The sequence below is a fragment of the Apodemus sylvaticus genome, chromosome 7 (genome assembly GCF_947179515.1).
Source record: "Apodemus sylvaticus chromosome 7, mApoSyl1.1, whole genome shotgun sequence".
NCBI lineage: Eukaryota > Metazoa > Chordata > Mammalia > Rodentia > Muridae > Apodemus > Apodemus sylvaticus.
Window position 1 is genome coordinate 42,882,518 of NC_067478.1, and position 26,280 is coordinate 42,908,797.

The 26,280-nt window shown below is 41.3% G+C and overlaps 1 protein-coding gene across 2 annotated transcripts in view; it reads left to right on the plus strand.

Annotated features, from left to right (window-relative positions):
* The first annotated feature begins 6,166 nt into the window (after window positions 1-6,166).
* Ibtk (inhibitor of Bruton tyrosine kinase) overlaps window positions 6,167-26,280 on the plus strand; it is a 72,201-nt gene continuing 52,087 nt past the window's right edge. For both annotated transcript variants that reach the window (XM_052187720.1, XM_052187721.1), the window contains exons 1-5: window positions 6,167-6,357; window positions 11,912-12,598; window positions 18,945-19,041; window positions 21,420-21,544; window positions 25,154-25,264. In XM_052187720.1, the coding sequence (XP_052043680.1) occupies window positions 12,278-12,598; window positions 18,945-19,041; window positions 21,420-21,544; window positions 25,154-25,264 (654 nt within the window). In that variant the 5' untranslated portion in view covers window positions 6,167-6,357; window positions 11,912-12,277. The remainder of the gene's footprint in view (window positions 6,358-11,911; window positions 12,599-18,944; window positions 19,042-21,419; window positions 21,545-25,153; window positions 25,265-26,280) is intronic.

Consider the following 26,280-nt stretch of genomic DNA (forward strand, 5'->3'; position numbering starts at 1 on the left):
AGGCAAATCCTGGAACAGTATGAGAAAGCAACATTCTGACCCACAGGCAGAGAAACCGTGGGCCTCTTGCGGGATTTTGAAACATCAAAGCTTACCCCCAAGAAGGGCTTCCTCCAACAAGGCCACACTCCCAATCCTCCTCAAATAGTGCCACCTCCTGATACTGACTAAGCATTCAAATATATGAACCTATAGGGGCCATTCTTATTTAAACCAACACAGTACTCAAAACCAATCTAGGGCCTTCTGCAAGAGTTCATTTCTGAGAAGAGTGATAGTTCTTTTAGTAGTTACTAACTGTTGTAGCTCATCATCTAGTGGTAGGACCTTGTGAGAACTGTTCTGACCATGGTGGCATGTAAACTGGTATTATCATTGTGTAGGTCTTCTTTAAATGACTATGTTGTTAACAACGTTTCATGGTTTGGTGGTTTGAATGAAACTGACCCCATAGGCCCACAGGGAGTGGCACTATTAGGGGGTGTGGCCTTGCTGGAATAGGTGTGGCTTGTTGGAGGAAGTGGGTTACTTGGGGTAAGCACTGAAGTTTCAGATGCTCAAGCTAGGCCCAGTGTGGCAGTCTCTTTCCTGTTGCCTGCTGATCAAGACAGAACTCTTAGCCTCTTCTCCAGCACTATGTCTGCCTGCATGTCACCATGCTTCCTGCCATGATAATCATGGACCAAACCTCTGAACTGTAAGGCAGCCCCAACTTTTGCTTTCCTGTATAAGAGTTGCCATGGTCATGGTGCCTCTTCACAGCAATAGAAACCCTAAGACACATGGTACATAACAGTTGTTAAGGTATAACTCCTTGTCTTATGTAGAAGACACTATCTTGTAGCTTCTCCCTCATTCTCTGGTTCTTACAGTCTTCCCTTTCCCTCTCACGATCTTCCCTGAACCTCAAGAACAGGGGCTGTGTTTGGATGTATTAGTTGTGTATGAGCACATATAGTCAGTTGCTCTCTGCATTTTGACTAGTTATGAATCTCTGTGATGGTCTCCATCTGCTGCAAAACAAGACTTCCTTGGTGAGGCATGAGAACTACACTTATCTGTGTGTCTATAGATGGGTATTTAGACCTTGATGAATTGTGTCCTTTATTAATTGTAACCTTTAAAAATATCTACTTTCCTTAAGTTTACTCTATCATATATCAGCACTGCAAGACCAGCTGACTTTAACTTCCACTCACTTGATAACTTGATCTCCATCCTTTGACTCAGACTCTTTGGGTGTCCTTAGCAGTGAGGTATGTTTCTTAGAGACAGCAGATAGTTGAAACCAGTTTTTTTTTTTTTTTTTAAATCCTGTCAGTTAGTCTACATCTTGTTATTGATGAGTTGAGATAATTTATATTGGAATTCATTATATAGAGAGATAATTACTAAATCCTATAATTTTCTTATGGAGTTGTCTGGTGAATGCCTCATTTCTCTGCCCTCCTCCCCCTCCCCATCTCCCTACACTGTATCAGAAGTGTGCTGGGTTACTATGTTGGATGATCAAGCCCATGCCCACTCAGTCAATCAATAGGTTCTCCAGTGCAGGAGTGAGGATTAAAAAGAAAAAAGACAGCCGGGCGTGGTGGCGCGTGCCTGTAATCCCAGCACTTGGGAGGCAGAGGCAGGCAGAGGCAGGCAGATTTCTGTGTTCGAGGCCAGCCTGGTCTACAGAGTGAGTTCCAGGTCACAGGACAGCCAGGGCTACACAGAGAAACCCTGTCTCAAAAAAACCAAAAAAACAAAAAAACAAAAAAAACAAAACAAAAAAAAAAAAAAAAAAGAAAAGAGACAAACAGCATTGTGGTACGACCCCAGTCAATTCTGAGACTGAAGGCAGGCTTATTTTTTTCCCAACCCTCTCATATCATTTTAATTACATGCAAGTAATAAGGGCGAGTACTACATTAAGGAACAAGCAAGGCAATAAGCAAAGATCCGTAATTACTCCCAAGGCAGTTCTTTCCAAAGGCTAGCCAGAATCACCAAAATACCCGAGTCCACTTCCTTGTCCAAGCCCAAAATCAGATTCTTGCCAGAAGCCTCCTTTTGTTCCACCCTAAGATTAAGATTCTTACCTAAACTTACTTCTTTGTCATGCTCTAAAGTCAGATTCCTGCCTGAACTTACTTCCCTGTCAGGGCCTAAAGTCAGAATCCCACCTGAAGCCCATTTCCTTATCCTTGGCCAATGTCAGATTATTGCCAAGAGCTCCCCGCCCCCCAAAGGCTCCCACAGTAGCACATGCCAGATTCCTTCCTACTCTTCATTAAGTTATTCCTCTCCTGTTTTATCCTGGGCTTGAATCCATCTTCTTCCTCTATGTATAGACTTCCTTAAGTGTCCTTTGCAGATTGGTGATCTAGAAGCATGTGAGTTTGTGTTTGTCTCACACATCCTCACTTCTCCACGGATTTAAAGAGAGCTTTCCTGAAGAAAACAATTTTGGTCCATAGTCTTGGAGTCTATGGTTCATTTTCCTGGGATTTAGGGCTGCTCATCAGATAGCAGATGCAATTCTCATGTGCCTGCCCTTGTAGGTGATTTAGAGTATATCTCTCAACTGCTGTTAATACCGTTTCTTTATGTTTTCAACATGAATGACTATAACACATCATGAAGAAGTTCTACTCTGGTCACATCTATTCTTGTTTATAACTAACTCTTGTGTTTGAGAGTCCATTACTTTCTCTATAATTGGGAGAATCTCTGCTATAATTTCAATGAATAGATTTTTTTCTAGATCCTTAATTTTTCTATCAGTTTCCCCCCCCCCCACCCCCCCAGACAGGGTTTCTCTGTATAGCTCTGGCTGTCCTGGAACTCACTCTGTAGATCAGGCTGGCCTCGAACTCAGAAATCCAGCTGCCTCTGCCTCCCAAGTGCTAGGATTAAAGGCTTGTGCCACCACCGCCCTGCTCTATCAGTTCCTTCTAACAATAGAATTGATTGGATTCTAATTTACAATTAGAATTGGTGTCTTGATTATATTCCAGAGCCCTTGAACATTGTGGTCAGATTTACTTATTTTTGTTTTATTGATGTTTGAATGTAGTATATCCTCTACCTTGTCCTCCATCTCTTACTCCTTTCTTTCCCCCGTGCTCCTTTCTTCTTTATGCCCTAGATTGAATTCATCGGCTTGTTTGCACCCTCTTTAAGCTACTGGTAGGTTTTGCTAGCAAACTTTATAAACCTTCAGCTGACGTTGCACCTATTTCACCATCTTTGGATTCAAGAGTTAAGGAATTAACAGTTTCACGGGAGGGTTCTTAGAGAGTTACACTGCTGTGCTTTATCATGTTTCTTATGCTTTTGTGTTAAAGTTTTACATCTCTTCAGTGGAATATCGCTCAACTCATTTTAGCTGTATTTGAGTATTTTCCCATTGAGAATCTTTTCCCAGTACCCAGTACCGCTCATTGAGGAAAAGATGAACTCTTGTAACAACAACATCAAACTATGCAATATAAAAATATACCAACGCCAATTAAGTCTACGTAGTATATCACCAGTGACACAAAACAGAAATTGGCAAAACTAATGCGGAGTCTGGTATGCGATAACAGTCTCTTATGGTTAATACTATCATAGATATAGGAGTCAGGGTCTTAGAAAACTGGACTAGAAGCAAGGTTCAGTCAAGAAAGAAAAAAAAAAGAAGAAGAGAGGAGAAGACTAGTATGGAAGGAAAGAAAAATAAACAAGCCATTAGCAAGAAAGAGAAAATTCCTCAGTAATGAGAAAGCTCAAAAATAAAATTAGAAAACAGAAGGAAAATTAAATCAGAAGACATAAGCTTTTTTTTTTTTTTACATCTAATAAGATAAAATCCAAAATATTACTAAAAGTATACTAGGAAAGAACACAGAAACAAGTAGGAAAAAGTAAAAGATTGCCCAGAAATGAAACAAAATGCATAAAAGTTTTAGACAAAGGTGTGAAGAGGAAAAAAATACTTAAAAATATAATAACTCAGGCCGGGCAGTGATGGAGCACACCTTTAATCCCAGCACTTGGGAGGTAGAGGCAGGTGGATTTCTGAGTTCGAGGAGGCTAGCCTGGTCTACAGAGTGAGTTCCAGGACAGCCAGGGCTATACAGAAAAACCCTGTCTCGAAAAAACCAAAAATATAATAATAATAATAATAATAACTCACCAATATTGCTAAACCTATAGTAATGGAGAACAGAAGCAATGGGAGAAGAAAAAAAGAAGACGAGGTGGAGTGGGGGTCTTTCTGTCTCCTGCAAAGATAATGGAGACGATTTACCTTCTAGTATAACACGCTTAATTCTGCCCTTGGGGTAATAGTTGGACAGTTTGCTTTCTGTCTACAGCAAAAGATTAAGTTTTTATTAGCTTGGAACTTTCTAACTGATGTGGCCACCTAAGATTACATTTATGATACCAGTTGGTGGCACCAACTAGATTCCTTTTAAGCCAACAGTATATAAAAATATAAAAGTCATGCTGTTTGTGGAGAATAAATAACATTGTATCAGAGTTTCTCTCAATTTGCTCAGCACCATGGCAAGCGTGGTTAATAAGTTTTACTTTGTAAGCAGCTTTCTAATATTCTCTCCTCTGATACTCGGTGAAGCAGGACCAGCTCTGTCCCCCATCTCCAACTTCAAAGACATTCATTCCTTGGCATGATTCTGGCCTTTCTTTTTCTGCTTCACCTAGTTATTTTCTACTTATTACCTAGTTTGTTATTTTGGGGGGAAGTCATATGGAGCCTCTATATTCTCTCACAAATTCATCAAAGCTGCAATGAATTTTTGTGTATATGATCATGGCTATATGAACATTTTGTACCCCCAATGCGTACAGGCATTTGAGACATGACAACTTCAAGATGGTGTTACTGTGTGCTTGGCACCCTGCTAAATGCTATGTGTGTCTATGAATGCATTGTCGGGACAGCAAAATGCATTTCATTCCCACTTTGCAGATGAGGACGTTAAGGCTTCAGAAAACCTGAACGACTTAGCCAGATACAAAGAGGAGACAGGTAAAAGATGTGACCTCAGGTCAACACATTTATTTACATTATTAGCTTCCAGATCACTGAGCTGCTTTGACTGTGTTATTACCATACACAACTTCCTTCTGAGTCACTGTTTATACATTACAGAATGGATTTTGTTACAAGTCAGAGTAGGAAGTAAGAAAGCAAAGAAAGTCCTTGTACTGGGAGCAGGGCTGGGGAGCTAGGTCTGTTTTCAGTTCTCCTTCACTTTGATTGAGCAACTTACTTTCCCACAACGTCTACAAAACAGGCATTGGGCTGAAGCAGTGTAAGAAGTACTGAGTTTAACGCTGTTTCATAGATTACAGTGTCAGTGGCTCACACAGCAACACAAACAAGCAGAGGTTCAAACAACTCTAGGCTCCCAGTGCTATTTTTCTCTGAGTCATGCTACTCCTCCCTGAACACATGTTTACTAAGGCTCCTCTGTATCAGACTTCAGCAGGGGTACGTTTTCCATTCTGGACTGATTATTGGCTTGCTTTCCTCCCTAACAGTTTGCAACCTTTAAAATGGCCTTTAGATTTAGAGTTCAAGGAGAAAACCTATTCCAAGCCTGGTGTCAGGCACCGAGTGATGTGACCTGCTAGTCAGCAGCTGGTCGCACAGTGGCGATCTGACAATCCTATGGTGCCTTCTGACAAAGAGAGTGACACTCAGATAATACGGGTACAACAGGCGGGGCACAGAGCAGCAGGTTTGAGTCCTGGGGAGAGGACACCTCAGGTTTTCCAGTTATCCCACTACTAGTAATCCGGGAGGCAACTTTTCTAAGATGCCTACGTTTCTACGGAGTGGTGCCTGGGCAGCCAGCCAGCTCCTTGTTTCCTCCATCTCGGCCTTAATCTCTCTTCCGAGTCTACACCTGCGGGGAGACAGATCTCCTAGGGTGACATCTGGCACAAAGAGGGGCAGGACTGGTCTCTGAGTCTTGGGCGGCAGGCTGAATCGGCCGCAACAAGGCCGGCAGGGTCAAGCTTCTCTGGGACTCTAGGGAAAGGCCACAGCTGAGGTTCTGCCACGCTAGGCCTTGTGGGCAGGTCCTGACCAATTACTGTGGGGCATACACGAACTCCAGCCAATCAGCGCCCGTCTTATTCCAGAGTCCCGCCCGCTCTAGCCCAGGTTCCTCGAACCCCGTCCCGGCGCCGACAGTCGCGGCTGTCGCTTTCGCTGCAGCCGCCTCCGGAGCTGACTCGGGCATCCCGGCTCCTGGCTCCCTTCGTTGTCCCCGGTAGCTTTCACTAAGGATGAGTCCCTGCGCGGCCGCGCGCCTGCCCCGCGGAGACCGCCGGCGCACCTTCATCTAGCGACTGGTGAGGGCGGGGGCGACGGCGTCCTGCCAGCCCGGCGGGGGAGCGGGGCCGGGAGCCCGGGGAGGGAACTCGCGGAGGGGGAGGCTGCGAGCTTCGTGCCGCGTGGCACGGGCGGGTGGCCTGGCAGCGCAGCCCCGCTGCCCCTGCCAGCTAATGAATGGCCTTGTCCCGCGAAGTGCTACGTCGTCAAGCTGCCCGACACGCCCTCCAGCGACGTTGCATTTCTAGTTCCGAGGGTTGACTGGTGTCACCTCCCTTGGATCCCTTCCTAGAGGCTCCCAATGTCCCTGAAACCCTCCGTTGAGTTTACAAAGTTTGAGTTTACACGGGCCTTGCTGAGTTTGCAGAAGCAGGTTTCGCTTCAACATTTGCTCCTGGGTGGAAGTGGACAGGGGTTTGTTCTGCAGAGACTGCGATAGAGGGGTCTTTTGTTCATAGCTATCAGGTTGCAAAGGAATTCCGTTCAGAGGGGAAATGGCCAACCCTGATTTAAACCATCTCTAACTCTGTTATCTAACATAGTCATAAAACTTGAGTTGTGTTAGTCAGAGGGGTTCTTTTTCAAGGAGGAGAAGTTGAGTAGCACCTGTTTCCTTTTACCTCGAAGTAGGTAACATTTGAAATAGCTTTTCCCCTAGTAGATAGTGTGGCTACCTCCTTAATAGGCAAATTCGCAAACTTTTTTTTTTTTTTTTTTTTTTTTTGTCAGTTCTCTGTGGAGTTACTTTCATTTGTTTTTATTGTTTTAGAGACCTACTTCACGGTACCTGAGGACAGAACTATTTTTTAAAACGTGTTTTCTAAAAAAATTTTTTTTGCAAAACTTGAGTCATATGGCAGCTTTACAATTTTTCGATTGGATATGTTAATTTCCGTTTTTTCCCTTTTTTAGTAAAACTTGTTTGAAGGGCTTTCAGTGTGATAATTTCATTTTTTAACTTTCAAGATGCTTGTGGATTCTAAAATTCTAGACTGAATGAGTGCACCCATTAAAGGATGTCAGGGTGATTTGCTACTTCCATTGACCCAAACTAGTTTCTTATCACAGGGGAATAATTCTTTACGTCATCCAGAGATGCACTAATTCACTCCCTAAATTTTGGGCAAATTTTCTTTTATGAAAACGAGATAGGTATTGTAATAAAATTCTAGGTCTTTTACACAGAGACTACTTGAGAAAACCATTTGAATGTGATATTAGCAGTACTAAATTATTTAGGATCCTGACATTGTAAGTGCATATTTTAAAAATGGTTTTAGGGCTTATAAAACCTTCTCTTTGATTATGACTCATAATCTGTAGCTTGTAGCATTTAAATTAGTACAGATACAAGTGTTCAGGGGAGGTGTTTTGGTTTTAAAGCGCCCAGTAAGCAATAATTTTGCTGTACTGATTGTGAAGATTATGAAGAAGCATAACATTCTTCCCTTTCCTGTACTGTAATTTAAAATTCTTATACATGGGTAAGGCATATGTATGTCCAAGAGAGGTTGTCATCATTAGCTCACAAAGGAAGAAATGGAGGAATAGAGTTCATGTCACTTGTCTATGGTCTTAGGTATAGCAGTCCAATTTGATGACCTCACATGACAGTTTTCTTGATTGTACTGTATTACATCCTATTGACATTCCTGTTTTGAGAGCACCAACTGATATCCAGACTACTCCTCTCATTGAATTTTAAGTAAGCTACTTGTTTTCTCACAGTAAAGTGAAAGTACTCATATTTATAAGGGAAATAATGAAGTTGAAATGAGATATAGTTAATTTAGATAGTTCTGTATGTACAAGTCCATATGAAAGTATAAAAGATGGTGTTATGTTTTTAAGCATTGAGAAGTACCTTTTAAAAGATTTGGATGAAAGGCGTTTGAAGTAGAAAAGGCCCTGATACAGTATTGATGTTTTTTGACTTGTTTACCAAGATGTCCTATTTTCAACTTTTTTCATTTTTGTTAGATGCTTGTGCTATATGGATGAAATGTCTCATTTAGAACAAGTCAAGAGCTAGATTTTAATCTCATTTTTACAAATGAAAATATTGAAGCTTTGAGAGAATTGAGAGGTGTGCTCAGGGTCCTTAGGGAAGCTTCGAACTTGGGTCATGGTGCTGAGCACTAGCTCTGAGCTCACACCTCATCCCAAAGAGAGACAGAGACTGACCAGGCCACACCCCCAGTGACACACCTCTAACAAGGTCACAGCAACACACTGCCTTATCTCCCAGTCCTTCCCAAACCGTTCAACCAACTGGGGACCAAGCATTCAAGCACAGGACCTTTGGAGCCCATTACCATCCACACCGCCACAGATATGCATGTCTGTCTGGAACTCTTTATTCTTTTTTTTTTTTTTTTAATAATGTGCTTTTTAAAAAGATTTATTTATTTAATGTATGAGTACACTGTAGCTTTCAGACACACCAGAAGAGGGCATAGGATCCCATTACAGAAGGTTGTAAGCCACCATGTAGTTGCTGGAAATTGAACTCAGAACTCTGAAAGAGCCATCAGTGCTCTTAACCTCCAAGCCATTTCTCCAACTGGCCCATCTGAAAATTTACCTGGGCTTTGGGGGGAAAAATATATATATATATAAATTGAATTTCTTACATGCATTTAGTGTGTTTGATTAAACCCACTCCACATTTCTTCCTTTCTAGTTTCTTTCCTTTCCTTCTTACCTCTATTCCCTCCCACTTTAAGAGCGTGTGTGTGTGTGTGTGTATGTTTAAAAAAACCACTTAATGTGGCCAGTATGTACTTGAGAGTGTGGGTAGCCTCTTAGGAGCCATACCCCTGATGAAAACTAACTTTGTCTCTCCATTAGCCATCAGTTAGTTGTTAGTAACTTTTCAGCTAGGGAAGTGACTTCATGACGACCTCTCTGTTCTATGCTAGGATTTTGTCTGGCTTTATCTAATTTAGATCTTGTGCTTGCAGTCAGAGTGGCTGTGAAGTCATATTCCCAACCACCTTGTTGTGTCAAGAAAAACACTTTTGCTGTAGGCTACCTCTGGCTCTTAAATTATTTTATTTCCTCTTCCACACTAATCCTGGAAGGATAGGGTATGATACAGATGTCCCATTTAGGGGTGTGTCCTCCACAGTCTCTTCCTCTGCATGCTGACAAGTGGTGGGTGTCTGTTAATCACCATCCACTGCTAAAAGAAGCTTCTCTGCTAAGGGCTGAGTGATGCACTACCTATGGATATTATCAAGTCCTTAGAAATTAGTTAAGTTCTGTGTCATTTAGCAGAATACTAGTAGATTCTCAGGTAGGACCTGTGACCTACCCAACTATGGGTTCTTGGCCCTCATAATGGTGCTAGATGTGAGTTCTGTCTAATGGAGCAAGACTTAAGTCCAGTCAGAAAGTGTTTACTCTGTGACGTTTGTGATACTTTTGTGTATCCTTGCCAGACTGTTGTTTTAATTCACAAAGTTTACAGTTGGGTAAGACTATTGATTATTGTTTTGTAGTTGTTGTTTCTGGAAGGGGGTTTGGATGTATTAGGGGAGATTAGATTTGTTTTAAAGACAGAATTGCATTCTTAACTATGGATGAATATAAGGCCCTTGACCCCAGGACTCAATGTTGACTGGCTAAAAGCTAAGTTAGCTAGTTATACTTTGCTCAGTTTTCTTCAACATTTCAAATCTGTCATGTATTTTATTTATAACTTATTCGTTCCTTGGTTTAGACTTCTGTGTAGTTTCTTTTTTTTTTTTAACTGCTGTGATGAGACATGATGACTAACACAACTTGTAAAAGAGTTTATTTGGCGCCCTGGTTCCAGAAGGTCAGAGTCCATGAGCATGGCAGAGCTAAAGTGTGGTGGACCGAAATGCTGAGAGCTTACCTCTTCACCTGCAGCTCGGAGGCAGAGAGAGCAGTGGGAATGGCTAGTCTTGAAACTTTAAAGCTGGCCTCCAGATACATGGTTTCTTCACGGCCATACCATCCAAGGTCTAATCTTTCCTAGAAGAGTTCCCAACAACTGGGGACCAAGAATTAAAGACTGTGGCCTTATGGGGCCAGTCTCTTTCAGACCAGTATAGCTTGCCTGCCATTTCTGATTTTCAAACTATTCAGCCATGCTCTCCCCTCTTTTTCTTGCTCCATCACTGACCCAGCAGCTGTGCACTATTACCTTACCCCGCCCTTTAAGATTCTGAACATATGGGCATTGTCTTCTTCCAGTGCCAAGGCTGTCTAATCACTTCTAACCCATCCTGATAGGAAAGAGCAAGAGCAGTGTGGGTTCTGGAGCTTGGAAGAGTAAAAGGAAGGATTTGTTAAATGCCAGGGCTGTTTATTCTTTTCTTTCAGCTTCAAATGAGATTTGACATGAGTGGGATTTTTGGTTTTGTTTCCTTGTTTTTGTTTGTCTTTTGTTTGTTTGCTTTTGTGGGACTGTGTTCCCTTAAAGACTGCAGGTTTTCAGAAACAGCTAGAGTTAGATGCCGAGTTAAAAATCAAGTAGCTCATTGCTTCATCGCTCTTATTTCTAAACGGCGAATCTTAATAGTCAGAATCAAAGAGCCAGCTTAGATGCTAGCCTCTGACTTACTGTGATTTCAAGTGGAAAATAACATATTTGGACTCGTCTATATTATATTATATTATATTATATTATATTATAATATGATACCTGCCTAATGTATATATGTACCAGACTTTCCCCTCTACACACAGTACCTGTCCCTGAAGAGTCTTAGAGTTGCTTCCGCCCCACCCCCCAAAGATCAGATAGTAAGGGAAGGTTTACACACTACATAGCAGGGAAAGTTTTCCTTTTGTTTTCAAAAGTTTATATAGCCTTATTTGTTTGTTTGTTTGTTTGTTTGTTTGTTTGAGACTGGGTTTCTCTGTGTAGCCCTGGCTGTCCTGGAACTCATTCTGAGGACCAGGCTGGCCTTGAACTCAGAAATCTGCCTGCCTCTGCCTCCCAGTGCTGGGATTAAAGACGTGTGCCACCACTGCTTAGACAAGTTTAAATAGCTTTAAGAGTTATATTGAGTCTCGTCATTTCATACTTTGAGATTTCAGTTCAGTTTATACGTTTTGTACACATTGATTATAAAACCCTTTTATGTTTTCATAGTTTCATTTGTTGTCTTTGTCTCTGAGTTGTTTTGATACCCTTAGTTTAATTATTTCTCCTGTAACAAGGGACCTTTCAGGTGAGAAGACTCATTATCCACCATGCTGTAATAGATGAAGCTTCGATTGTTTTGGTAATGGTTAAGGTGCAGTTTTAGTTGGTGGCCATTTGGAAGAGGGTTCTCTTGAAGACAACAAGTTTGCATATCTTTATAGCTTCTGGGGACATAGCATGTAGAATGTAAAAATACAGAAAATAATGAATGAAGATATGGAGATTCTGGAAGAAAAGAGGCCTACATGAAAAGGTGGTGTGTGTGTATGTGTGTATGTGTGTGTGTGTTTTAATGAATTAAGGGCATTTAGATGTGAAGTTCTTATATTGTCAACTACTTCAAGTACTACAAGTTAGATTTGTAACTTTCCTTTTACTTTGTCTCCCTGCAGGTCACCCTCGCAATTATGGCTATTTGAGAGGCTCAGACAGCGTGGAGGGGGAGTTCCCCTCCTAACTCCCCCTTGGTGCTTGACTCTAGGAATAATTTATAAACTGGGATTTTTTTTAAATGAAGAACTTGTATTTGATATGAACTTTATAGAATTATTTATAAATTTTTGATTTAAGTGCCAAAAGATTATACAGAGATATATAGTTTTATATAATTGTTGTGACTACTTAAATTATAGCCCCCAAAGGGCCATCTCTTCTTGATAATTCTTCCTGAATAGTATCTTTGTGTCCTGGCTTTTTTTCACTTTTAAAATTTACTTCGGTGACTATTCTGAAGGAGTAAGCAATAGAAAGCAATTAGGATGGATTCTGCCACCCCCGACTGCACGTCAAAATGTAGATCCCTGAGGCATGCTCTGGATGTCCTTTCTGTGGTGACAAAGGGGAGTGAGAACCAGATCAAGACCTTTCTCTCCAGTTACTGCTACAATGCTGCAACTGTCAAGGATGCCTTTGGCAGGAACGCGCTCCACCTGGTGTCCTCGTGCGGGAAGAAAGGAGTATTAGACTGGCTCATTGAGAGAGGAGTGGATTTGCTGGTGAAGGACAAGGAGTCAGGCTGGACCGCACTGCACAGAAGCATTTTTTATGGACACATCGATTGTGTTTGGTCTTTGTTGAAGGTAGGCATCGTTAGTTTATTTAAACATGCGCTCTTCTTGCTTTTCCTTTTACTGAGAACAGATTTTTCCCCTCACATTATAGTGTCCTGACTATGTCCCTCCTCTCCTTACTCCCCCCACCTCCTCACCTCCTGTCCCATCCACACGCTCCCCCTTTGCGTTTCTGTCAGAAGACAAACAAGCCACACTTTTAATCCCAACACTTGAAGTGAGGCAGAGGCAAGTGGATCTCTGTTAGTTTGAGGCCAGCGTGGTCTACATTATGAGTTCCTGGACAGCTAAGGCTATACAGTGAGATTCTGTCTGAAAAAAATAAACATGTTCTCCTAGATAATGATAAAATATAATAAGATAAAATGAAAACTAACCCATTGCAGTTAGAACAAACAGAAGGAAGCCGGGTGGTGGTGGCACACACCTGTAATTCCAGCACTCTGGGAGGCAGAGGCAGGCGGATTTCTGAGTTCGAGGCCAGCCTGGTCTACAGAGTGAGTTCCCAGACAGCCAGGGCTATACAGAGAAACCCTGTCTCAAAAAACCAAAAAAAAAAAAAAACAAAAAAACCAGAAGGGAAAGAGCCCAAGAAAGGACATAAGAAACAGAGACCTACTCATTTCCACACTCAGCAATCCTATGACAATGCTAAACTAGAAGCCATAATATAGATAGAAGAGAAAATATAAATATAAATGAATAATAATAAAACATTGAGGTGAAAAAGAGTGCAAAGGTGACCCTCTGAGGCGGGGACCCTCCAGTCGTGCTGCTGAATTCACTGTCTGCTGGCCGTCTACTGCTCAGTGTAGCCTGCCCTCAAGAGTGGTTTGTTGCCCCAGTGAGATGCCCTTGGAGAAAACTAAATTGTTACTCGCAGGTGGTTATCAATTAGAGATAGCTCCTGGGTCAGGGCTGGGGCTTGTATCCGATGCTCCTTTAAGCTCTCAGACTCCATCTTGTGCAGGCCGGTGCATGCTGCCTGGGTCTCTCCGAGTTCACTTGCGCGTTGGTCTGCTGTGTTCAGAAGGACCTGTTTCATGTGTCCTCCAGCCCCTCTGGCTCTTACATTCTTTCTGCCTCTTCTTCCGTGAGGTTCACTGAGCCCTGGGGATCTGATGGAGACATCCAGTTTAGAACGGAGTGCTCTGCGGTCTCTCGGTCTCTCTCTCTCTCTCTCTCTCTCTCTCTCTCTCTCTCTCTCTCTCGCTCTCTCTCGCTCTGCACAGTGTCTGGCTGTGGGTCTGCATTTCCTCTTCTCCGCTGCAGGAGGAGGTGTCTCCAGTGATGGCTGAGCAGCCCCTGATCTGCTTCCCCGGCTGGAGTTTAGGCATGTGCTTTTCTTAATCTATTTCATGTTGCATTTTCTAAGAGAGGTTTATATTTGCTTGATACTTTTACTGTTATACCTCATCTTTAGATTTAAAATCCCATATATATTTATTTACACATTTTACGTAAAATTTCAAATTTACATTAAAGGTAACAATATATAATAAGCTATTGTGCAGTTTTATATTATGGGCACTACTATATGCTACTGGGATAAAAAACATTGAACAAAATTTATTTGAACAGAGAATGACTTATGGATTGGACAGCACCCGAAACGAGAGCGAGTCAGTGCGAGAACGTAGCTCAGGGGCAGAAGACTCACCTCACGTTCTAGAGGCTCAGACTCAGGTCCTACCTCCCCTTAGGTCCCCACTCACCCCTCCTCACCCTACAGAGGCTTACGGAGCTGTGTTGGCAGCTTGGGCAGAGTGTTGATTAGTGCCTGTGACTGGTCAGGTCTTCCGTCGGATTTTCTGTTTCCGTTAGTTAGGCTTCTGTGCGCTCACATTTAACTTAACTGTTAAAGTTACTCCAGTGTAACGTAATTCCACTGAAAACACTCGAATAATATCGTTGACTATTTAAAAGACTATTTAAAGGGTACTAGTTATTGAATGTCAGTTATGGGTAGGGATTATGGTTTTGAATAATATACCTACTTATTTAACTGGAGTATTTTTAGTTTAAAAATTTAGTAATTAAAATCAGCTTAATTTATATGAAATTTTTTCACTCAGTAGATTCTATCCAGGTTTCTTATACCTGGATAGAATGTGCATACCCAAATCAGAAAGTGTTTTGAGAAATACCAAGTGTCATCAGACTAATGAATACTGAGTCCGTGCATTCTAAATATATAACTATGCTTTATATAGGCACTATTTTCAAGTTTGTGCAGCCCAGAAAACAAAACAAGTCTTTCTATCCTCAAGCAACATGTAGCTAAATTAGGAATTTATCATTAGTATTTTATGTTTCACTTTGTTTGTTTATTTATTTATTATATGTAAGTACACTGTAGAAGACACCCTAGAAGGGGGCATCAGATCTCATTCATTACAGATGGTTGTAAGCCACCATGTGGTTGCTGGGATTTGAAATCAGGACCTCTGGAAGAACAGCCAGTGCTCTTAAGCTCTGAGCCATCTTTCCAGCCCTGTTTTATTATTTTTTTTAAAGAATTATTTATTTTATGTCAGTGAGTACACTGTAACTGACTTCAGACATATCAGAAGAAGGCATCAGATCTCAACAGAGATGGTTGCAAGCCGTCTGTAATGGAATGTAATTTGTTCTCTCTGCCCCCAGTCTTTGTGAAACTATTCTGGTAAAACTGCCATACACACTTAACACATTCCCTCAGTTAGATGTCACTTTCAAACATGGCTGCTTCCTTCTGCAAACCAGCTTTACCTTCATTCTTAGGAACTAAAGGTGTGTACTAAGGGGATCTGTATTCCCGCCAGGTCACACTGTAATCGGAGCATGTCTGCATTCCACCTGGATCACACAGACCTGGAAGGTCTTGGATGGGATCCCTTGCCAGAGCAGCCATGTTGCTGGAGTAAAATTTCTCTACAATTGATAGTGCAATATCTATTTTCTGTAGCTAAATTGTCTTAAGTGCCCTACTTAAGACGTCTTGGATAAGCTGGGTGGTGGTGGCACACGCCTGTAATCCCAGCGCTCTGGGAGGCAGAGGCAGGAGGATTTGAGTTCGAGGCCTGCCTGGTCTACAGAGTGAGTTCCAGGACAGCCAGGGCTATACAGAGAAACCCTGTCTCGAAAAAACCAAAACCAAAACCAAATCCCCCCCCCCCCCCAAAAAAGACATCTTGGATAAATTTCCAAACATAATTTCAAAACTTTCAGTTATACTTACAAAAGGGAGAGTAGTAGTCCTTCCTCCTGTCTGCCCCACTTCTTTAAGGAGCCTCACTTATCCCCTTTCTCTCCGTGTAGGGAAAGCTAGAGTTCAAGCATCAGCTGACTCCAGTCTTACCCTGTCTTACCTCTGTAACCTCACCTGCAATCATTTCTAATGTGTTGAGCTTTGGAGGGCCCTTCATTTTCTTCTCTCTGAAAGGTTACTAGTCATAAGTCTGCCTTTAGGGCTTCAGTTTAGACAGTTGGGATATGGCCTATAGTTTGGACTTTGCCTGCTTTAGATTTTCACGGTGGTGTGGGATGTGCACTGGCTATGAGAAGCTGGGAAATTGTGCTTTGACCCTCTTGCCCTTAGACTTATTGGTCACTGATAGATAACTAATAGCGAGTGAAGTTTACTGATAAAACTTTTCTACCAAAAAATTCTTCCAAAACTGTTGAGGATTTTCATTGTAAAATACCTGCTCAGCATGTCCTTTCCTGTGGCCTTGCAATTCTCCTGTCAGCGGGAAGGGGTGCAAACAAGAACGAGGCCTCATTGAGGGCCGTCATGTCAGCTCCCTCATGTACACCAGAGTACTTGAGGTGTCACATATTGGCAACAAGACACTATAATCATGAATTCAGGCTTAGTGAATTTGCATCTGCTAAAACTTGAGCTACAGTATTTTTATATCAAATGCCAAAATAAGTTGCTCAGTATATATACACCCACACTGTATGCATTGTCGGTCCTTGATTGTCAAATTCAGGAAACCTTGGCAGAGACTCTGCTGCATAAAGCGTCAATAGAGAGAGCAAGTTTCAGTAGCATGGCTTTGACAACTTTATTCCACAATGTGATGGGATGCCAAAGGCTTTATGTATAGAGGATTCTGCTACATCTGTTGCAGTGTATTTTAAATTGTTTGATTTGTAATATTGGGGTGAACCTAGGGCCTCACACATGATAGGCCAGAACTCCATGGTGAACTATACTTAGTCATTTTTAAATTTGGAGACTGGATTTTGCTCAAGGTGAATTCAAACTTGTAATCCTACTGCCTAGCTCGGATTGCAGTCAGGTTACAACCCTGTGCTATTGGCTTATTATACTGCTGTACTCAAGGGGTAGGAGGAACTTGCTCTGATTTTTCTTACTGTTATGGAAACTTCATCCCAAAGTCAGATGGGTTGAATGACACACTAACTGCAAAATATTTAGAACAAATATCTTTTGCATGTATAGTACCTGCCCATGATGGATGCATTATAGACATTATAGACATTACAGACATGCAGTGAACATGACTGGGCTCCTTTTTTATTGAGTTTTTATACTAATATAGGGAGATAGGCAAAAATAAAATAATTATAGATAGGAAACAGCTTTAAAATATTGTAGTGTTAGGATTTTGCACATAACAGAAACCAGTAGTAGTAACATAAAGCAAAAAGATCTTACGATGATGTCAGACATCTATAGAAGAGACAGCCAGGACTTCCAAGTGACCTTAGACCTATAAACAAAAACTACTTTTCAGACCAATATGGAATAACTATAAACATAATAATTGATCTGAAAGTTATCTTCCTCTAAATCCCAGTAATGTTAGTTTTTACCTTACAGTGTTTAGGACTATACAGTTAAAATTAAAACAGATGTTAGTGTTTTCAGTAGCATTAGTGCTCTGTAATGAAATGATGTATAAAGTCCATCTGTTACCGGTAGAAGACTATCATAAAATTTTCAAGCTCTTAAGGCTACTGTAGACTTAAACACTATTTTGTAAATTACATGTTTGGGGGATATATATGGAGAGAATTATCTTTAATAAGCGACAAAGCCTCTGCTTAACATATGGGTACCTTTAGCATTCAAGACAAATATTTTAGGAAGTAAGGAAGTCCTCAAGGTGGTTCTAAAGAACAAAAATCTAGAGTCTTGTACTTGTTGAGAAGCCACTGCATTGGACCATGCAGATAAATGTTGTCAGTGGAGTCTAGTTAGGGATACATGACAAGCTAAACTGAATTGCCGACTTCCCATTTGTCATGTGTATAGTTTGGAATATTATGCCCCTCAGCCTGCCTTTCTTACTCTTATAAGACCAGGACAGGTGAGATGAAGGAAACGGGCCACTGGCGATCACATTACAGGAGACAAATACTGACTGCTTCTGCCTTTGCTATGAAATCTTTGCAACCCTTACGTTTATAGACATGAAATAGACTATAAAAATCTAGTGGGTCTGTAAATATGCACTACATATATGCACATGTAGGTCCTTCCAGGCCATCAGATATACCTCTTCTGGTTTGTTTAGAGTCACTAACAAAATACTTGAGGTAAATTACCTTATGATGAAGAAATTGGATTTTGGTGTGTTTTTGGAGGTTTCACACCATTTCTCATTGGTCCCATTGCTTGGAGTCTGTGATGGCACAGCACATCATGGCCAGGAGCCTGGGGTGGAGCACTCTCCTCACCTTGTAGTGTTTGCAAAGCAACAAGAGGAAGAAGCTAACACTGTAGCCCCTTCAGTAGGGCAGACAGTGGTGGCAGACTACCTATCGGCCTACCTGTGAGCTGTTCCTTCATCTCCCGCAGTGCCACAGATGGAGACTCGGGGTGTCAGTGGAGAAGTATTTACCTTGAAAATCTGTCGTGTCTACTTCTGATGTAAATGTTACCTTGCGGTTAGAGAAATGGCTCCGCAGTTAGAGTGTATGCTGTACTTTAGGAGACTGGCGTTCATCTCCCAGCATCCATATTGGGTGGCTCACAAGGACTGGTAATTCCAACTCCAGGCGATCTGATGTCCACTTCTATGTCAGTGGATACCTGTTCACACATGCATGCACATGCGCACGTGTGCACACACACACACACACACACACAACACACACACACACACCACACATCCCAAAACCAAAATTTTAGAATGTTATTTCTTTCTTGGTCTATCAATAATTGAGTATTTGATATTTTTTAGTTCTTTTGTATATCAGAGAAAAATGTCTCTGGCTATGAGAGATAATGGTTATTTTCTGTTTTCAGTGTTTATGGGGTTGATCATTTGATTTTGATATTTAAGAGTAGACGCTACTGATTTGGAGTAAATTGATAATATGTACTTCTTTTTCTTAGCATGGTGTTAGCCTGTATATGCAAGATAAAGAAGGATTGTCACCTTTGGATCTTCTCATGAAGGACAGGCCGATTCACGTTGTGTTTAAGGACACTGGTAAGAACAGCTCCACAGGCATAGTCTAGCAAGGTGCAGCTTTGGAAACTCGTATGTTATGTATGTATGTATGCATGTATTCATTTATTTATATAATCTTTTTTTACAGTCCAGACTTTATTCCCCTCCTGGTCCATCCTTTGACTGTTTCATATCCCACACCCCCTTCCTCCCCCCCCCCCATCTCCAAGATAATGTCCCCATCAAACCAGATCTTCCCACTTGAGAGGCCCCAAGTCTCTCAAGGGTTAGGTACATCTTCTCTAACTGAGCCCAGACTGGCAGTCCTCTGCTGTATGTGTGTTGGGGGCCTCAGATCAGCTGGTGTATGGTGCCTGGTTGGTGGCTCAGTGTCTGAGAGATCCCGGGAGTCCAGGTTAGTTGAAAGTACTGGTCTTCCTATAGGGTTACGCCCTCCTCAGCTTCTTGCAGCTTTTCCGTAATTTAACCATATGCGTCAGCAGTTTCTGCCCACTGGTTGGGTGCAAATATCTGCATCTGACTCTTTCAGCTGCTTGTTGGGTCTTTCAGAGGGCAGTCATGATAGGCCCCTGTTTGTAGGCACACCATAGTATCAGTAGTAGTGTCAGGCCTTGGGGCCTCCCCCTGAGCAGGATCCCACTTTGGGCCTGTCACTGGACCTCCTTTTCCTCAGGCTCCTCCATTTTTATTCCTTCAGTTCTTTAGACAGGAACAATTCTGAGTCAGAGGTTTTGACTGGGATGGCAGCCTCCTCCCTCCTTTTGATGCCTGTCTTTCTGCTGGAGGTGGACTCTACAAGTTCCCTCTCCCCACTGTTGGGCATTTCATCTAAGGTCCCTCCCTTTGAGTCCTGAGAGTCTCTCACCTCCCAGGTCTCTGGTACAATCTACAGGGTCTCCAACCTGGAAACTCTTAATAGAATTCTATTCTGATTAAAATATTGAGCATTTGTTTGAATATGTACAAAGAACTTTAACTTTCATGTCTGTTGGGTTTTTTTTTTTTTTGTATTCACAAAGTTTGTTTTGTCTTTTTAAAATTGTATGTCTGTAAGAATTAAAATAGAACCCAAAGGGGTTGGCATTTTATAATTTTCACTAGTTTAAAGTCTTAATGTACTCAGGAAACAGCATCAGCATCTGAAGTTAATGAAAACAAAGAGTAGAAGTAACTATTTTACCCACACCTTTAAAACTTAAAAAAAATTATTTATTTTGTAGGTATCTGTGTGTGAATATGTGTGTCTGAATTTGTGTATGAATGGGCAGGCTTATGTAACAGTACATGTGAGTTCAGAGGGTGGCCCTGGGTGTTGGTTCTGGCCGTTCACTGTGTTTGAGATAGCACCTCTTTTTGTCTGCTGCATCTGCCAGAATAACTGTTCTACAAGCTTCTGGGATTCTCTTGCCTTTGACTCCTATCGCTTTGTGGGAGTCCTAGGATTACAGATGGCTCACTCCATGTCTGGCTTTTACATGGACTCTGGGGATTTGAACTTAGGTCCTTACACTTGTATGACAAGCACATTTGCCCAGTGAACCACCTCCCTGGTCTTACTTGCACATATAGTGTCACTTCTTTTGGTTTCTCTGCCCTCTCAGTTTTGGAAATGTGGATTTACAGGACAGGAGACAAGAACTAAATGGGAGTGCTGCGTAGTTTGTATCTAAGCCAAGTGAGAACAGTCATCACCCCCACACATTCACACTGCATTGTACATGGCACTCAGAGTTTTATCCTACAGTATTTTCAGTCTTCCAGAGTAAAAATGAAGACTTATCCCAGACTTACCTCTGATTAAATTTTATATCAGTTTGTATTAGTCATTGTGATTTTGTGTATCAACAGTGAACTGTGAAGTCTAAGGTCAGGTCTGTGTGTTAACTTAGACCTGTAATCCAGGACTTGGGAAGTGGTGTCGGAGGAAGGAAACCATGGCCATGCTTGTTACATAATGAATTCAGAGGCCGTCCTGCACTCTGGAAAGCCTGCCTCTGTCCCTCAGATCCCTGAAAAAACATTCATGCCTGTATGGTAGCATATAGTACCAGTGATGCTGTGCTCACTTTTATAAACACGGGTATAGTCAGGAGTTTTATATTTAGAGTTTCTTGGAAACAAGGTAGACATGCCAGGTGGTGGTTCCCTGCTGTTACGTGTTAGCTCTCAGTGAGGACTGAGGGAGGACCAAATGCTGTGATTGCTCACATCAGAGCCCGGCTTTAACTATATTCATATTTATACTTTACTGCAGTTGTTCTAAACATGGGAGCTAAATCAGTTTCTATTGAATCATGTTTCAGGTAAACTGATGATTATTATGTATCTATAATTAGGCTAAGTTGTAATTTGCTTAAACCATAACAGTATGAAAAAAATCTTAATTTTTATTTCAGATCCCACAGAAGTCTACACTTGGGGAGATAATACCAACTTCACCCTGGGCCACGGAAGCCAGAATAGCAAACTCCACCCGGAGCTGCTGGACCTGTTCTCCAGGGGCGGGGTGTATGTCAAGCAGGTATTTTCAAGGAGTACCTGGGTACTTTATATTTTATAAGGCAAACTTGAATTTTATAATTTGGATTTTGTACTTTTTTACTCTTTTGAAGGGCTAATGATGCAATCCATTAGGGATTTCCTACTTCCGTTTCTTTCTTTCTTTTTTTTTTTTCTTACTGTATTAGTTTTAGTCCTAATAGGACTGTAAGGTACCCTGGACATACGAAATGTTTGAAAGGTGTGCTAGGGCATTTTTTTTTTTTTTCAAAAGTGCCTGTGTTGCAGTTTGCTGTGTTTTTTTGGTGCATGGTCCTGAATTCCTAAACACGGGTGGGTGTGCACTTTGAGCTGGTAACTTGTGAAGCTTTGCTGAATGTTCTTTGCCCTCTGCCGCGTGAGGTTTACAGACTGCCGCTGTCAGGCTGCACCTGCTCTCCAGTGCTGTGTGTGTGTGTGTGTGTGTGTGTGTGTGTGTGTATGTGTGCTCACCGGCTTTTATGTTACTCTTCAGGGTCATTTTCAGTTGTCTAGGCAGTCTTGTAGAGCATTTCAATTTAACAAGTCTGAAGTCTTATTTTTGCTACTCACCCTGTCCTCATTTTAATGCTAAGATATTTACAGATCACATCATTTAAGTCCATCTTTGTCTTATGTGCCGTGTTAATCTTTCTGTTACTATAAAAAAAAAAAAGAAGCCTGGGATTTATTGAAAGGAGGAAAGATTCATTTTGGATCAAAGTTGTGGAGTCCATGTTTAGTTGGCTGTGTGTCTTGGCTCTGGCGAGCTGTCATAGCCTGTTGGAGTCTGTGGTAGAGGACACTGTTCACCTGACAACACCAGCAAACAGCGAGTGGGAAGGAAAGCCTGCCTTCCCATAGTCCCCTGGAGGGGAGGGCATTCCCGTAAGGATTTTTCACTAATTACTACCAAGCCCCCCCTGCACCCCTTGTTAAGTTTCTGCCACTTTCCAGTGACACCAGCCTGAGGAGCCATTTACACAGGAGCCTATGGAGGACATGCCAGATTCAGGCTTAAAGCCCCCTGCAGGCCCTCTGTAGTAGCTCTTTCTTGGTTAGGTGGGCAGTGAGCGTGACGTCTGACTCTGAGCACTGATCTGTCCCTTGCTGGTATTCATCTCTGGTCCTTGTTGCTACTCATTATTATTATTATTACTATTATTAATTAATTTTTTTCTTTTGATTTGGTTTTCTTGAGACAGGGTTTCTCTGTATAGCCCTGGCTATCCTTGAACTCACTCTGTAGACCAGGCTGGCCTTGAACTCAGAAATCGAACTCAGAGTGCTGGTATTACAGGCATGCGATGCCGCTGCCACCGCTGTATTATTTTGTTTTAAACTAAATAGTTTAGCTGATTCATCCTTGGGAAAATCCAGCCTCAGTAGCTTAGAATGTGAGGGGTTTTGTACTCCATAATGTCATTTGCTTTCTTAGTGTGAGGGTGTGTTTGTGTGTGTCAATTATAGAGACTGTTCAGTTTTCACAGGCTAGGAATAGGAGCTTGTGTAGGAATAGGAAGAGACTAGAGAATGTAAGAATGGTTTGTTGGTTACACAAAAGCTCTCTTTAAACCTCACAGTAGTGAGGTTTAAAGAAACTCACAGTAGTGAAAGGGTGGAAATCATGAGCCTGCTGTCAGAGTCAGTAGTAAACCTGAGGGTTGGCAGAGTAGGAGTGGATGTGTACACTACACAGGCCCTGGGGTAGGCCAGGCTGAGGACACATTCACTGGAGTAGTTCCTCCAGGGCTTCATAGAGGGACAGTTCATTCGTGTTTAGTTTCCTGTCTAGGAGCTCAAAGTGGTAATCCATCCACAGCTTTTAGGTTAGGACAGGGGTTCTCAACCTTCCTAATGCTGTGACCCTTTAACATAGTCCCTCATGTTGTGGTGATCCCCAGCCATAAAATTGTTTTGTTGCTGCTTCATAGCTGTAATTTTGCTCCTGTTACTCTGGTTATCTGACATGTGACCCATAGGTTGAGAACTACTGGTTTAGAGCATTGAAAGCATTGAAAACACACTTCTCCTTTTCTGAGTTTTTACATGGTAGAGCTAGATTTTGTGGCCTTGAGTGGGAAACTTGAGCAAGCAGTGAGGGAATAATGAAACCGTTAAGGGGGGGGACCTACAGTTCGAGTCTATGTGGCGGTCCTGTTGTGTGTGCAGTATAATTAGTTGATTCCTTCTACTTGTTGGTATTAAGTTTAGAACAATACATTAAAAAGCAAAATATTCACAAATGAAAGGAAAGAATATTTGTGAAGTAATTGAGGATCAAAGAGGTTCTATGGGTTCGACAAGCTCTGTGGACAGGTGTGAGGAGGAGAGGATTGTGGTTTCAGGCTGGGAGAAGAACTGGATGGCTTCTTAGTGAGCATAGTTAAGCCGTTGAAAAGAGCTGACTGCACTGTAACACCAAATGAACTGAGTGTCACGGGGCAGAGGGAAGGCATGTCCTAGAGAACTGAGGGGAAAACCATGTCACCATGTGCTAAGTTCTACTATCAAGGATTGTTTAGCAGTGGAATAATAATGAATATATAATTGACCCACATATAAATTTGTTTTGACTCATACAATAATTTTTTTGTTTTATCAATTTTAAGTTTAGAACCTTGGGATTCGATTTTAGACTTTCTTTTATTTGTGGTATTTGTAGTAGAGCTACATGAGTGTTTTATATTACTCTTTTTAGACAGGCATGCTGTGTTTATAGATGTCTGAGTAGTCCGTGGATTTCTGTAGCTCAGCTTAGTTTCTTATTTTCCAAAGGATTAGGACTTTCTGGAGAAGGATTCTAGGGCTTCTTTCTTTTTCACCTGTCTGGACTTAGGAAGGAAGGAGTTAGAGAATTGTAAGGTAGAGCCGTGCCACGCCTCAGTGAGAGCAGTGATACGCGGCCTGTGGGCTGGCCTGTAAGCGCAGGCATGCGCGGAGTGCCTGGGAACTTACACTCTCCACCTTCTGACAATGCAGTCTGCCAGTTTCCCTGTGCTGGCTTCTGGAGGGTGCGAGGGCTCGCTGTGTGGCAGCAGCTGGTGGAGCCTTGGGGCCTGAGAAGGAAAGTGGGAGGGGAAAAACTTGAAAAACACACGGAATTCTTTAAGGCTGTCTAATGATAGTGAAGCTATATTTGATAAAAACAGAGATCAAAAAAGAACATAGTACTCCCCCAGCTGTGCATTAGTCAAATGACTGCTGCCTAAAAATACTCTTGCCACGTTTCTACTGTTTGTTGATCGCATAGAGTCTATATGATAATCTTTGTTCTCCATTTTATACTCTGGTCAGTTTTTGCTGTTTGATGCACCATTAAACTGGAAACAAAGGCCAACTGTTTTGTCATCGAGGCCTGCGAGCGCACACTTAGTGTTTAAGGCCCGCTTAGCTGCTGCTGCTCACCTCCACCCATGTGGATGTGACAGATAGACATGCTAGAAAGCGACGCATTTGTATTTTTATTTTAGAGCACGTACAGAGAATAGTACATTAAATACCCCTAAACCTACTACCTAAATTATACAATTAACAATATTCTACTTTAAAGGATAAAATAAAAGGACTTTTTTCCAGATTGTTTTAATAACATACTTCTGTTTTTCCTTAGGTGGTGCTTTGCAAATTTCATTCTGTGTTTCTGTCCCAGAAAGGGCAGGTGTACACGTGTGGCCATGGTCGTGGAGGACGGCTAGGCCATGGCGACGAGCAGACCTGCTTGGTAATTGAGTCGTTACACAATAGATGTTAGTAAAGCCATGATGAATTAGAAACATCACTTAATTTGTAATCAGTTGTAAGGCCAAAATAATTTACAAAATTAGCAATAGCTTTAAGAAATCTGTTTCCTAGTATATAGCTTACAATGACTTAGATATAAAGTGGAAGTATCTTGAAAATATTTGACCTACAGAAAATACTGAGTAAGGAAATATATATATTTATAATATATATTATATTTATAGTATAATATTTATAAATATAATATAGAATTATATTTAAAATAAATATATTTATATTATATACAAATATAATTTATATGTAAATTATATTTATAATTATGTATAATATATACATAAATATGTATACTATTTATAATACATATTTATATATACACACATATACACATATGCACATATTTAACTATGTATGCGTATGCATATATATAAATTATAGAGTTAAAATTAAAAGTCTGACTAATTATAAAACCCTTTCTCTGGAGAAATAGTTCTTTATTTCCTTAATTTATTTTGTTGAAATATACATGATCTAAAAGAGTGAGCAATATCTTACATAAAATTAGAATGTGAGTTTTTATGTTACTGAAACTTAGTGGTAATTGGGAAAACTTAGTTTATTGCATACCAGGAAAGTCTGATTTGTTTATTTTTCTTTTTTATAAGAAGACATCTAGCGTGTGTATCATCTATTAAAAGAAAGCCACATCATTAGTAACTTACACTGCTTGAGGATTTAGTATACTAATGTTACTTTTAGTAAGTCTCACAGTGGCCCGTGAGCTGCAAGTGCCTCTCTGCATTTTGTGCATTACAGTAGCAGTAAGAAAGGAGTCATTTATTGACCGCTTAGTTTTTCAGATAAGGAAAATGAAGGGAAAAAAGTTAAATTTTGATTGAAATCAAATGGCTTGTAAGTGGCTGAGGGGAGCTTTGAATCTAGGGTAGGTAACTCCGGAGAAACAGGATGACGTATGCTTGCTTATTCCTTCAAGGGAGG